General features: G+C 37.0%; 1 protein-coding gene across 6 annotated transcripts in view; it reads left to right on the forward strand.

Moving 5' to 3' along the window:
• rgs3a (regulator of G protein signaling 3a) overlaps positions 1-12,837 on the forward strand; it is a 196,483-nt gene that overhangs the window by 55,654 nt on the left and 127,992 nt on the right. For all 6 annotated transcript variants that reach the window (XM_057819522.1, XM_057819524.1, XM_057819521.1 and 3 more), the window contains one exon: positions 8,015-8,149. In XM_057819522.1, coding sequence (XP_057675505.1) covers positions 8,015-8,149 — 135 coding nt within the window. The remainder of the gene's footprint in view (positions 1-8,014; positions 8,150-12,837) is intronic.

Genomic DNA, 12,837 nt, shown 5'->3' on the forward strand with positions numbered 1-12,837 from the left:
TGCGAGTGTAAAGTGGGCATGGTTGGGCGAGGGGAGGATCGAACAGAAAGGTAAGATGATGTGCGGAGCTGTAATTCAGTATAGTGTTTAAGTGTTCATTCTGCCTGTCAAACCTGTCGCCACTTCCAGCATCGCCACTGTTATGCACGAGCACTCCTGGTTGCAGCTTCCAGGAAATTTACGTAGCGCCACACCATATGTTTCTATTTGTTATTTTCCAAGTGGTGAGAGCGCAACTGAGCATCGATTGTACCATCCCAAGTAACGATGTCAGGCTTTTGTTGTTTTCTAAAGCTTTATTTCAATCACAACTCGGCGACTGCTCGTAAAAGCCGAGCGTGCTCTCCCTTCACTCTCGCTCCCTCGTGATACGTTCAATTGCGTTCACGAAAAAACAGTAATCACAAAACGGAGTTCCCGACCCCTGGTCTAGAAGGCGTAGTCATTTCGAAATTTCATGCCGGCGAATAATGAGTAATGAGGCTGCTCCTTTCAAAGCATGCATAGTTTGCGCAAATGCAGGCGTACCTTGCACAAGCGTGGGTGGGGGATGGGGGGGCCTTGAAGGCACCTTAAACGTCAGTGCGGACAGGTAATATGTAATAACCAAAATATTGAGCAAAATACCCTTGAGAAAATTATCTGTCCTAGTTTAGACGTAGCCTTAGGCTTCTTACCTTGATGACGGTCTTCAGCATTTACATGAAAATTATGACATAATCCTGAGACTTGTTTTTCAATGTTTACCTGTTTTAGTCTCCAAGCTACCAAATTGACAGGATGTCAACTAAATGGTGATCTCAAGCGCAAGGGCTAGTCAAATTGAAAATCTGGCAAAATAGCAACACTCTTTTCTCTAATGCTAAAATAAATCAAATGAAAGTTGAATTTTGAGGTTTCTTTTGCGTCGCAGCATCCAAGAAGGCTCGAATGCAGAAATGAATGTGTGTGTGTGTGAGATCCAAATTTAATGGCCTCCAGTGTGCTGTGACAGTCTCAAACAGTGATTGATTTAAAAGAAAATTGACACTGATCTCTGTCTGCTTTGCCCGTGCCACTAATTCATCATCTCGCTGTGATGTCATAAACGTTTCGCTTTCTTTTGTCTTCTGTTCCATCCCTTTACTCTCTACTAAAGATCCCTTTCTTTTCAAAGTCTTATTCCTTTTCTGTATTATGCCTGCTGCTTGTTCCACTTTGTGAATATCCTCTTAGATGAGACGTTGAGGTTGATTGAAAAAGACAGGGAGCAACCAGGCAGGACATGATGTATCCCAAGTTGTCGGGGGAACGAGAAAATAAGCAACAGCGTTGTGATTCTCTACTAAGCGGGACAGTGAGCGTGGAGGCATGACCCTGAAGTTGATCTCAAGAGGACTTGTGCAAATTGGAACAACAAAATTTGACGCTATTTATATCCCGACTGATGTCCAAAAATGTCTTCCCTCAAATATTTTTGCTTGAGGCAGGATGCGGAGGGGACATGTCCACAAAGAAACTAGTTTTTATCAGTCTGTGTGTTCTTCTGTTTGACATTAACTCCAGACCATTCCCTGCTAGCAATACAGTGGTAGTATCTGAACCTTTTGGAATTTCTCACATATCTGCATAAAATCAGCATCAAATGTGATCTGGTCTTTGCCAAAATCACACAGATGAAAAAGCAGTTTCTGCTTATACTAAAACCACCCAAACATTACAGGTTTTCATAATTTAAAGAGGATAGTATGCAAACAGTGACAGAAGGGGGAAAAATAAGTTGGTGAACCATCACAAATAGTATTTTTTTGCCCCCCTCCCCCATGGCAGCAATAACTTCAACCAGACACTTCCTGTAGCTGCAGATGAGTCTGGCACATCGATCAGGACTAATCTTGCCCCATTCTTCTCTACAAAACTGCCTGCTGTAGTTCAGTCAGATTCCAGGGGTGTCTGGCATGAATCGCTGTCTTTAGGTCATGACACAGCATCTCAATGGGGTTCAAGTCTGGACTTTGACTTGGCCACTCCAGAATGTGTATTTTGTTCTTCTGAAACCATTCTGAAGTTGATTTACTTCTGTGTTTTGGATCATTGTCTTGTTGCAGCATCCATCCTCTTTTTAGCTTCAACTGTCTGACAGACGGCCTCAGGTTTTCCTGCAAAACATCCTGATAAACTTTTCAATTCATTCTTCCATTAATGATTGCAAGTTGTCCAGGCCCTGAAGTAGCAAAACAGCCCCAAATCATGATGCTCCCTCCACCATGCTTCACAGTGGGAATTAGGTGTTGATTTTGGTGACCTGTTCCATTTTTCCTCCACACATGACATTATGTGTTACTCCAAACAATTCAACTTTGGTCTCATCACGCCACAAAATATTTTGCCAAAACATCTATGGAGTGTCCAAGTGCTTTTTTGCGAACATTAAACGAGCAACAATGTTTTCCCATTTTGACTGGGAGAGATGAATGAACGTCTACTAGTGACAAACGCAATTTGTTAAGGGAATAGTTGCAAGTTTTCATGTTTTTTTGTGGTGCATTTTCTTTGTTTTTGCAACTTCTTTGCAGTTTTTCTTGATTACATGCAATTTTTTACATTTATCAGTTTTTCATTTTTTTTACAGTTAAACCAGTTTGACACTAGTGGATGTCCAATCAATTTGAACTTGGAGGATTGCAAGCGATCAAACAAATAATTGCAATTAATTACTGTTTTTGATGTTTGGTTTTTTTTTCAGCATTTTTTGCATTTTCTGCAGATTTACAGTTTTTGTGTGTTTTTTCTTGATTTTTCTTATATATTTTTTATTCTCTTAAATAAGTTTTTTTTAGATTTTTCACGATTTTTAGGTTTTAGCTGGTTCTGGTTAGTTTGTGACTAGTATACATCCAATCCGTTTGAACTGCGGGGCAGACAGTGAATAAATGATTGAATTAAAATCATTAGCTGCCATTGACGCCGCTAAACAACAAATCCCCTCAGACTGTGGTTGACACATTAACATTATTCAATGGATTGGATGTTTATCCTCAACAATGGCAGCGAATTTTAATTATGAAATAACATTGAAGCTGTTTGAACAGATTGAGATTGTTGATTGTTGATTTGTTTTCAAGGTTTCAGATTGTTAAGTAGTAATGCCAAAGTTACTGTGAGGTTATTCTAAAAACAGATCATTTGTAAAGCAACTTTGGTTCGTCTATCACCGTCAGTGGCAGCCAATAAATTAAGAAGAGGTTCACTGCCTGGAAGCCATTTTCAATGTGATACAAATTGGAGCTAAATGGCACTTTTGGTGGGAAGAAATTGAGGAATGACATCGTTAGAAGTTTCATTAAAAAAAAAAAAAAAAAAAAAAATAGTTGAGCCATGATGCTAACTACAATAGCATTTAAGTCCTTGTGGATGAAAAGCTCTCAGACCGCCAGCTCCCCTGCCTTAACCGCTGACTGTCGAATTTGTGTTTTCATGCATTTTCCCAGCAGGGCTTTATTGATTTGTTGGTCCACATATCAAATTCTGTCTCAAGTGCGCTGCAACCATGATCTAATTTCACTAATGCTCGCACATTTTGCCTAACCAGAGCTGCTACCAATGTTGCTGCGTCATAAAAGCTGAGCCCAAATGGACTTGCAATGGGATATGAATTGCCACAACATGTATGATCAGGGGCACTGGAAGTCACAGCAGGAGGTGCTGAGAATCTTACTTTGTTTCTCCCATCCAAAAACAGCCGTTTCGGTCCAAACTTGTCATGCTCGGGCTTTTTCTACATATAAGGCGTGCCCGATGGCAGTGGACACGCATGCTGGATTGTTTACGTACTACTACTAGGTGACTACACAGGCAGCATTCTATTTCACCTACAGTGTGTGTTAGCGTTTTTGTATTGGACATACAAGCGCCCGTGCATTGTAATGCAAATCCCAGCAGCTAGACGGCGCAATGACTCACAAACACATTTGAAAACTAAAAGGTCCAATAAGCCTCTGTTTAACAACCACTAATATGGCTACAATGCAAGCGTGACTTACCTATTTGAAGTTCTCCACGGTCTTAATCTGCAGCTAACTTATCCTTGCTGGGCATTATTATAAACTATCATAATGATCTGCATTTTCGACCTCAAAATACATTTTAGACAATGTTGCTTTTTTTGCAAAGAAAAAAATCGCTAATTCGTTTTTGCGCCATGTTAATGCCTCCTCTGTCAACAGTTAACTTTTCCAATAGCGCCATATTCAACGTGACCTGGTTGCAAGCAAGGTATCAGGTGGTGACCTTGTTTTTAACAATAACAAAAAAAGTTTTTCAAAATATGGCAGAAAACATTCAGGTGACTTGAAGTTCCGCTCTGAGACCCCCAATTTGGCCAAATTTCAAAATTGTCCTCTATGCATGTGTGATACATGAATGGAAAGCTTAAAATCTCAATTTTCTGGAGGAAGAATAATTTTTAACAGGAGGGCATTTAAAATAAATAAATAAATAAATAAAAATAAACCCCAAACCCTAACTCGAGGTGAAAGCATGACTAAAGACACCATGATTTTAACGAGATATTATCGCGTACTTATCTTATTTCGGTTCAAAAACTCCGTGTAGCATATATCACCGAGTGTCAAGACACAGCTGAGAATGGCCACAGCTGGACTTTTGGGGATTTTATGGGTGAAACACGGTAATATAATGAGGGTTGTGACGTAGAAATCACAGACATCAAGAAGTGGTCGAGATTTTCTTTTTCAAATATTTACCCTTTTATATGTTTTTTTTCCCCAATTTTTCTTTGTTTGGATCAATTATTTATCATCTAAAATATCGGGGAAAGTGCGACAGTAACAAAAAAAATACAATTAAGCGATAGATGAGTTATGATATCCGTGACCGATTTACAGCCTATTTTTTTCATTGTGACATAATTTGTTTAAAAATGTTTAAAATATGCGGGTGAATAATTTTTTTAAGTAGTTTTTTTTTAAACTCAATATTAGACATCAATTAATGATTCTAAGCTAAAAATTGATTGGCATTTTGAATAATAAATATAATTACTTACCTTCTTCTTATGGCTGGGTTGGAACAAAAGCGTTTGCGCGTTGTCTGTAAACGGGGGTCTCCTGGGTAAAACGGGCAAATTAAAAATAGTTGGGGGCTTAATGGGCCATGAAACTGCTATGGCAGCATATAGACATATTGTTCTTTCAAACACAGCAGTTCTTTTGGCTTAAAATACAACAGTTTATTTTAAAAAGGGGTGCAAGAGCAGAAACTACTTTTTCAGCCTTGTCTGTGTTTTCCGCCATCCTCATTTCATCCCCAAAATTACGCTATTTTTTCCAATATGTTTTATTTATTGATTTTTTTTTTTTGGTCTCTTGCTATGGGTTTTGGATCACTTCCTATTATTTTGGAGGAGGAAGTCGGCGTGATGTCACGATGACGTCACCTCGTTTAGCAACGTGTCGCCATTTTGTGAAGGGGGTACGCACAGCTAAACATTCCATAGACAAATGTCTGAAATTCATATATTTCAGGTGTGTTTTGCGTCTTTTTTCATAAAAACCTCTTAAACATGGCTTACTATTATCACGAGTCATTGCCGACAGACGCGAGGAGGCGATACAATTTAAAATTTGCGTTTATTGGCTTACAAAGCTGCCCATACAAAGTCGCAGCTGATAGCTGGATAAACAAAGGAATGGCCTGCAGTAGAGTTTGGAAACATCTACAACTACCTCATAAAGTCACCCAGTAAGTTGACCTTTATCAATTACGTGGAATATGTACAGTGTGGAACTGAGAAAATTGGTAGTATATACGAAGTGATTAGTTCTGCCGTAACTGGTAATTCGCCTCCAAGTGTTATTTAGCCCTGAACACGTCACGGCAAAATAACCAATTCCCACCAGGCCAATAATATACCGACTGACTGATCAGAGCAGTTCACGGCAAAAGAAAAATAACGCTTTGCGAGTTGCCGGTTACAGTAATATTAACCACTGCCTAGTCTATTGAATCCTAGCTGCTATTTGGGGCAAAAATTAAAGTTTACTCACCAGTCATAAAATGTCGGCTGCAAACTTAAATGTGCTTGGATTTAGGTTCCCACACGCGAGAATAGTCCACGGAACCGTCTTCTTTTACTGTTCCTCGATTAATTGCTTTCAGCCATTTGTTTCTCTTCATCTCACGAGGAAGAATAAAGAACTTCAAATGCGGCTCCTAACTCTTCCTTGTGTGACAACCCGCAACACAGCAACTTTTAGTCATTCCGACGGAAAAAAGACCGCTAATAAGACGAAAGTTCAACGCGTTTGTATTACAATGGACGACAGAGCAACTGCTTGTGACTCGTCTAAGCCCCGTTTTCAATATGGCGACGCTTTGTTGTGACTGGTGACGTCATTAATGCCCAGATGTCCGACTGCCTCTATGGTTACCTCCTGCTAATTTGGGGAATTTCTCTCTTACTTTCTGTTAATTATGATGACTACCTATTGATTTTTGCAGTTTCATAAAAAAATAAACTCCAAAGAATACTCAAAACTTTTCTTAAATTAGTAATATTTAAATGAGTGTCCTATAAATAGTTAAATGTGGAGAAGACAGAGGTGATCATTTTTGGGCCAAAAAAGGAAAGGTCAAAGATAAGCAGCCAACTTAGCACAATGTCACTTACAGCTACAAATCAAGTCAGAAACCTTGGCGTAATTATTGACTCAGACCTAAAATTTGATAGCCATCTAAAGTCCGTCACTAAATCCGCTTATTACCACCTAAAAAATATAACCAGAATTAAGGGGCTTCTGACTCAACAAGACATGGATAAACTTATGCATGCATTCATTTTCAGCAGATTGGACTACTGCAACGGTATATTTACAGGTCTTGATAAAAAATCAGTCAGGAAGCTGCAGCTAGTACAGAATGCTGCAGCCAGAGTCCTCACAAATACAAGGAAGCTGGACCACATTACACCGGTTTTGAAATCGCTACACTGGCTTCCAGTGAGTCAAAGGATAGACTATAAAATACTACTGCTCGTCTACAAAACACTTAATGGCCTTGGACCAAAATACATGTTTGACTTGTTAGATTCCTATGAGACATCTAGACCCCTAAGGTCGTCTGGAACCGGTCTTCTGCATGTTCCAAGAACAAGAACCAAGCAGGGTGAGGCAGCATTTAGTTATTATGCTCCTCACCTCTGGAACAAGTTACCCGAACGTCTGAAGTATGCTCAAACTGTTAGCTCCTTTAAATCAGGGCTAAAAACGCTTTTGTTTGGCACTGCATATCCATAACTGTCTATATATTTCAACCTACCTGCCTTCTATCCCTGTTGTGCTTATCTCCATTGCTGATTTCAATGATTATTAGTAGTAGTAGTTTTTGCTTTATTTTTATTTTTGTTTTATTTTTATTTATTTATTTTTATTCTGTGATTAAATGCGATCATTTATCTTGGTTTTTACGTTGTGTTGATTTAAATGTGATTTTTATGGTCTTCATGTGATGTAAAGCACTTTGAATTGCCTTGTGTTGAATTGCGCTATATAAATAAATTTGCCTTGCCTTGCCTTGCCTATAAAGGGTTATAACACTTTGATAAAACTGTACTTTAACGAGAATAAAGTGTCAATGTTGTCACCCACTCAAATTTGTGTGAAAAAAATTAGGTGGAATCCGTTTGAAAAAAATCTGCATTTCTGCATTAACTCCATTGATGGCGTTAGACGCCCATTCAATTTGAACTAAGAGATTTGGCAGCGAATGAATGAACACTCATTTGCTGCCAGACTTCCCAGTTCAAAAGAGTTTGACGTCTACTAACAATTTTTTACATTTTAAACGAAAATTTAAATCCACAGCAGAAGGATGATTGAAGACAATGGCACCGAAAGAGTTCTGACTGTTAATTCTAAACCACATGCCGTCTTAATCCTCCGCCTGTCTTGTTGCTCATCTCTCTCCATCGTCTCACTCCCTCTCTCTCTCTGTCTTCTTGTCTCTCCACCCTCAGAAGTGCGACTGCCTGCTCAGCCTGGAAGCGTTCTCGTCCGAGCAGAAGCATCGCGTGTGCCAGTGCCTCAAAGACAACATCGACAAGCAGCTCCACCTTCAAAGGAGGGAGCCCGCCGTTCAGCATTTTGACCAGGTAAGGATACTCTTGGACTTTCCTAGGCACAACTAGGGAGTCTTCTCCCTACTCGTTTCTGGCCTGAAACGAGACATGAACATGTGTTTGTGCATATATTTGCATGTACCCTCTCATTCACATGTGTTCTCAATGAGCAACATGTTCTGCTTTCTTCGGCTTTGCTTGGATTTAATCTACTTGTGTGAATGGATGCCTGCCGAAAGTGTGGAAATGTTTATTTTAGCTTAGAAATATTGGATTTTGGGCTTTTTTGTTATCTTTGCAACAACTGTGAGTGTTGACCCAAGCTGTGGTCATGGTCTTTATTCTCCAGTGATAAAAGAGTTTGAAAATATAACTCAACTATAACTAAATGGTCACGTTTCCTTGTATTTGTAAGGACTCTGGCAGCAGCATTCTGGATTAGCTCCAGCATCCTTATTGATTTTTTTTTTTTTTGTTAAAATCTGTAAATAAGGCATTGCAATAATCCAGTCTATGAAAAAATGAATGCATGGACTTATTTTTCCATATCTTGTTTGGACACAAGCCTTCATTCTAATACCAGCAGGGCTCACTTTAACACAAAAAGTTTGATTTGTCACCTTATATATGAAAATAAATACAATTGTAAAAATGATTACTTACTCATACATATACTGTATGTTGGAAAACACTCAGGTGACTTGAAGTTCCGCTCCGAGACCCCCAATTTGGCCAAATTTCAAAATTGTCCTATATTCATGTGTGATACATCATTGGAAAGCTTAAAATCTCAATTTTCTGGAGATTTTTTTTTAAAGGAGGGCATTTAAAAAAAAAAAAAAAAAAATTAAACCCCTAAACCAGAACTGGAGGTGAGAGCATGAGAGAGCATAATTAAAGACACGATGATTTTAACAAGATATTATCGCGTAGTTACCTTGTTTCAATCCACAAACTCCATGTAGCATGTCTAATCGAGTGTCAAGACATATCTGTGAATGGCCACAGCCGGACTTTTGGGGGATTTTATGGGTGAAACACGGTAATATAACAAGGGTCGCAATGCGAAAATCGCAGACATCAAAGAGTGATTAAGATTTTCTTTTTCAAATATTTACCCGTTAAACGTTTTTTTCTTTCTTTCAATTTTTCTTTGTTTTCATCGATTATTTACCATCTAAAATATCAGGGAAAATGCGCCAGTAACAAAAAAAAAAACAAAAAAATTATCCGTGACCTATTTACAGACACTTTTTTGCATTGTGACGTAATTTGTTTAGAAGTTTTAAATATGCGAATGAATACTGTAATTTTATAAAGGCCTTTTTTAAAAAATATATTATACTAAATATTAGACATCAATTAATGATTCTAAGCTAAAAATTGATTGGCATTTTGAATAATAAATATAATTACTTACCTTCTTCTTATGGCTGGGTTGGAACAAAAGCGTTTGCGCGTTGTCTGTAAACGGGGGTCTCCTGGGTAAAACGGGCAAATTAAAAATAGTTGGGGGCTTAATGGGCCATGAAACTGCTATGGCAGCATATAGACATATTGTTCTGTCAAACACAACAGTTCTTTTGGCTTAAAATACAACAGTTTATTTTAAAAAGGGGTGCAAGAGCAGAAACAGCTTTTTCAGCCTTGTCTGTGTCTTCCACAATATACTGTATATTAAATTTTTTTTTTTTTTTTTTAAATATGCACTTATATGTCATTTTTTGTTTTATATTTTTATATGCTTTACTATGTTCTTTTTCTAACCTTTCTTGCTTTTCTATTTTCCTTTTTTTTTTTTTTTTTTTTACTTAATATTTAGTATTTTTTCATCAATACTATTTATATGTATTCTTCCAATACTTTGTGTATAATTGAAAACTCTTTGGTTGCCATTGATGGCGCTAGACAGTTATAAGGTCCATACGTTTTTTTTTTTTGGTAGTTTTAGCCGGTTTTTTTTTTTTTTTGGGGGGGGGGCATTTTTAAAGCTTTTTTTTCACGTTTTTCTTGGTTTTTCCAACTTCCAATTAATTTTACCGTGAACCCCCCCCCCAAAAAAAACATGAAAAATCACAAAATTCACAAAGAATCTGGAAAACATTGAAAAATCGTAGAAAATGCAAGAAACATCACACACATGCACACACATACACACACAAAAAAAATGAAAAAACACACTCCCACTTCAAATGGGTTGGATGTGTAGTTTTGTGAAACTCTTCAAATCAAATCATGTAAATTCAGGCATCAAGGGGTTAAACCATGATATCGTAAACTATTTTACTTCATTTTCTACTCTCCTATTTTCTTAAAACATCTCATTCAATCTAAATTTGTGGTGTCCCAAGAGCCAGGAACTGTTTGCTTAATTATATCGAACATCTCGTCAAATTAGTTCACTTTTGATTGCCTCTGTGCGTTTTACCTCAAAGGCAAAAAGTTTTAATGTTCAGTGAACTTTGGCGCCACATAATTACATGCAAAATAAAGAAGTGAGCAGTAGACGTGTGCCGGTTACCGATTTGAAGGTTTAACATGGTTACATTAAGTTATGTTTAGTAAAACCGCCTAATTTTTGCCATACCTATAATATAATACCTGCATACATACAAGCTCCAAATTTGCTGCCGGTGGCATGACATGGCTAAGCAGCATTAGTTGACATCACATTGAGAGCAGTACATGATTTTTTTGGGGGGTAAAATAGGGTACTGTTACTGTTATGCCCTAAAAGTAGTTTGTTATGTTATGTTGTACTTATGTTAGTCTGTAAGAAGTTTTGTGTATCTTACCGAATAAAAAAAATTTCTACTGAAACAAAACAGGTGCAACTTGCCGCCTGGAAAATCTTTGTGTTGTCGACTTTTATATTCACTTGGATTTACTTTTTAATATACATTTATTTATATTTATTCCTTTAACATACATATGGTGAACCAAATATTTTTTGTTCAGTTTAAAATGACATTTTTTTTTTTTTTATAGCAAAGGAAAACAAAAAATGTTTAAACGTAAGATATAATACAGTGGTACCTCTACGTATGAATTAAATTTGTTCTAGGACCTGGTTTGCAAGTCAAAATGGTGGTATGTCGAATTGGATTGTCCCATAAAAATACATTATAATTCGACTAATTCGTTCCACAGCCCAAAAATCTACGCTAAAACCTTCATAAATACTGCAGGAACAATTATTAATCACAATTACACAAAGCAAAACAAATGAATTATACCATATTTTTCAGACTATAAGTCGCACCTGAGTATACGTCGCACCAGCCATAAAATGCCCAACGAAGAGGAAAAAAACATATACTAGTATAAGTCGCATTTTTGGGGGAAATTTACTTGATAAAATCCAAAACATAGAACAGATATGTCATCTTGAAAGGCAATTTAAAATAGAAATACAATAGAGAACAACATGCTGAATAAGTGTACAGTGTGATAATGTTACATGATGCATGAACAATGAAATGCGAACGTGGCCGGTATGTTAACGCAACATAGCTATTAAGAGTTATTCAGATAACTATAGCATAAAGAACACGCTAACAAGTTGACCAAACCATCAGTGTCACTCCAAAACACCAAAATAACACAGGAAATGGTGAGTGGTAAGTGAATTTTTTTCTGGTTTTATTCATTTTAATTTGTTTTTAATCAACTTTTTCTTCATCTATAGTTATATTTATTTTAGGGCTGTCAAAATTATCGTGTTAACGCCCGGTAATTAATTTTTTAAATTAATCACGTTAAAATATTTAACGCAATTAACGCACATGTCCCGCTCAGACAGTATTCTGCCTTTTGGTAAGTTTTACAGCAGGCTTTTTGTGCTGTCTAACAGCGAACTCTTGTGGTCGCTTTGCGACATGGTTTATTTTTTTTCTTGCCAGTTCAATATGGCTGCACGACGTCTCGGGCTGACGCCTACATTGTAATGTTGTGCTTATATGATCCTTGGACAAGATTTGTCCGTAAGTATGGTTGTTGTAAAGAATGTACATATTATGTTAGTAAGCGAAATGTTCTATTTTTTGTATGAGACGCTTTTTGTTTATGTTTAGTGAACCTATATAGCGTGCTAAGCTAACCTTGTTGCTAATGCAATGCTTGTGTACTTTTTGTTGTTGTTGTAGTTTTACGACGGTCTAAAGAGGACAATGGTTTGAGGCTATTTTATTAATAAATCAGATGAAAAAGGGAGAAGTCTGATTATTAAGGCGTCGTTCACTAGCTGTCTAGCTTTGGAAAAAGTAGACGCTTCGGAGTGAGGACAGCATAGACAGATTTAAATGACAGTAGAGTGAAATGCCCACTACAGTCCTTATGTACCGTATGTTGAATGTACAGTGGGGAGAACAAGTATTTGATACACTGCCAATGGGTTTTCCCATTGGCAGTGTATCAAATACTTGTTCTCCCCACTGTATATATCCATCTTGTGTCTTATCTTTCCATTCCAACAATTTATTTTACAGAATATATATATATAATTTACAGAAAAATATGGCATATTTTATAGATGGTTTGAAATGCGATTAATTGCGATTAATTACGATTAATTAATTTTTAAGCTGTAATTAACTCGATTAAAAATTTTAATCGTTTAACAGCCCTAATTTATTTATTTAAGAAAAATATAAAATTGTTAAGGGCCACCCTTGTATGCTAATTTTGCGAAATAATAATATTGTAGACCAGCATTAAGTTAA

This window comes from Corythoichthys intestinalis, chromosome 17 (genome assembly GCF_030265065.1).
Source record: "Corythoichthys intestinalis isolate RoL2023-P3 chromosome 17, ASM3026506v1, whole genome shotgun sequence".
NCBI lineage: Eukaryota > Metazoa > Chordata > Actinopteri > Syngnathiformes > Syngnathidae > Corythoichthys > Corythoichthys intestinalis.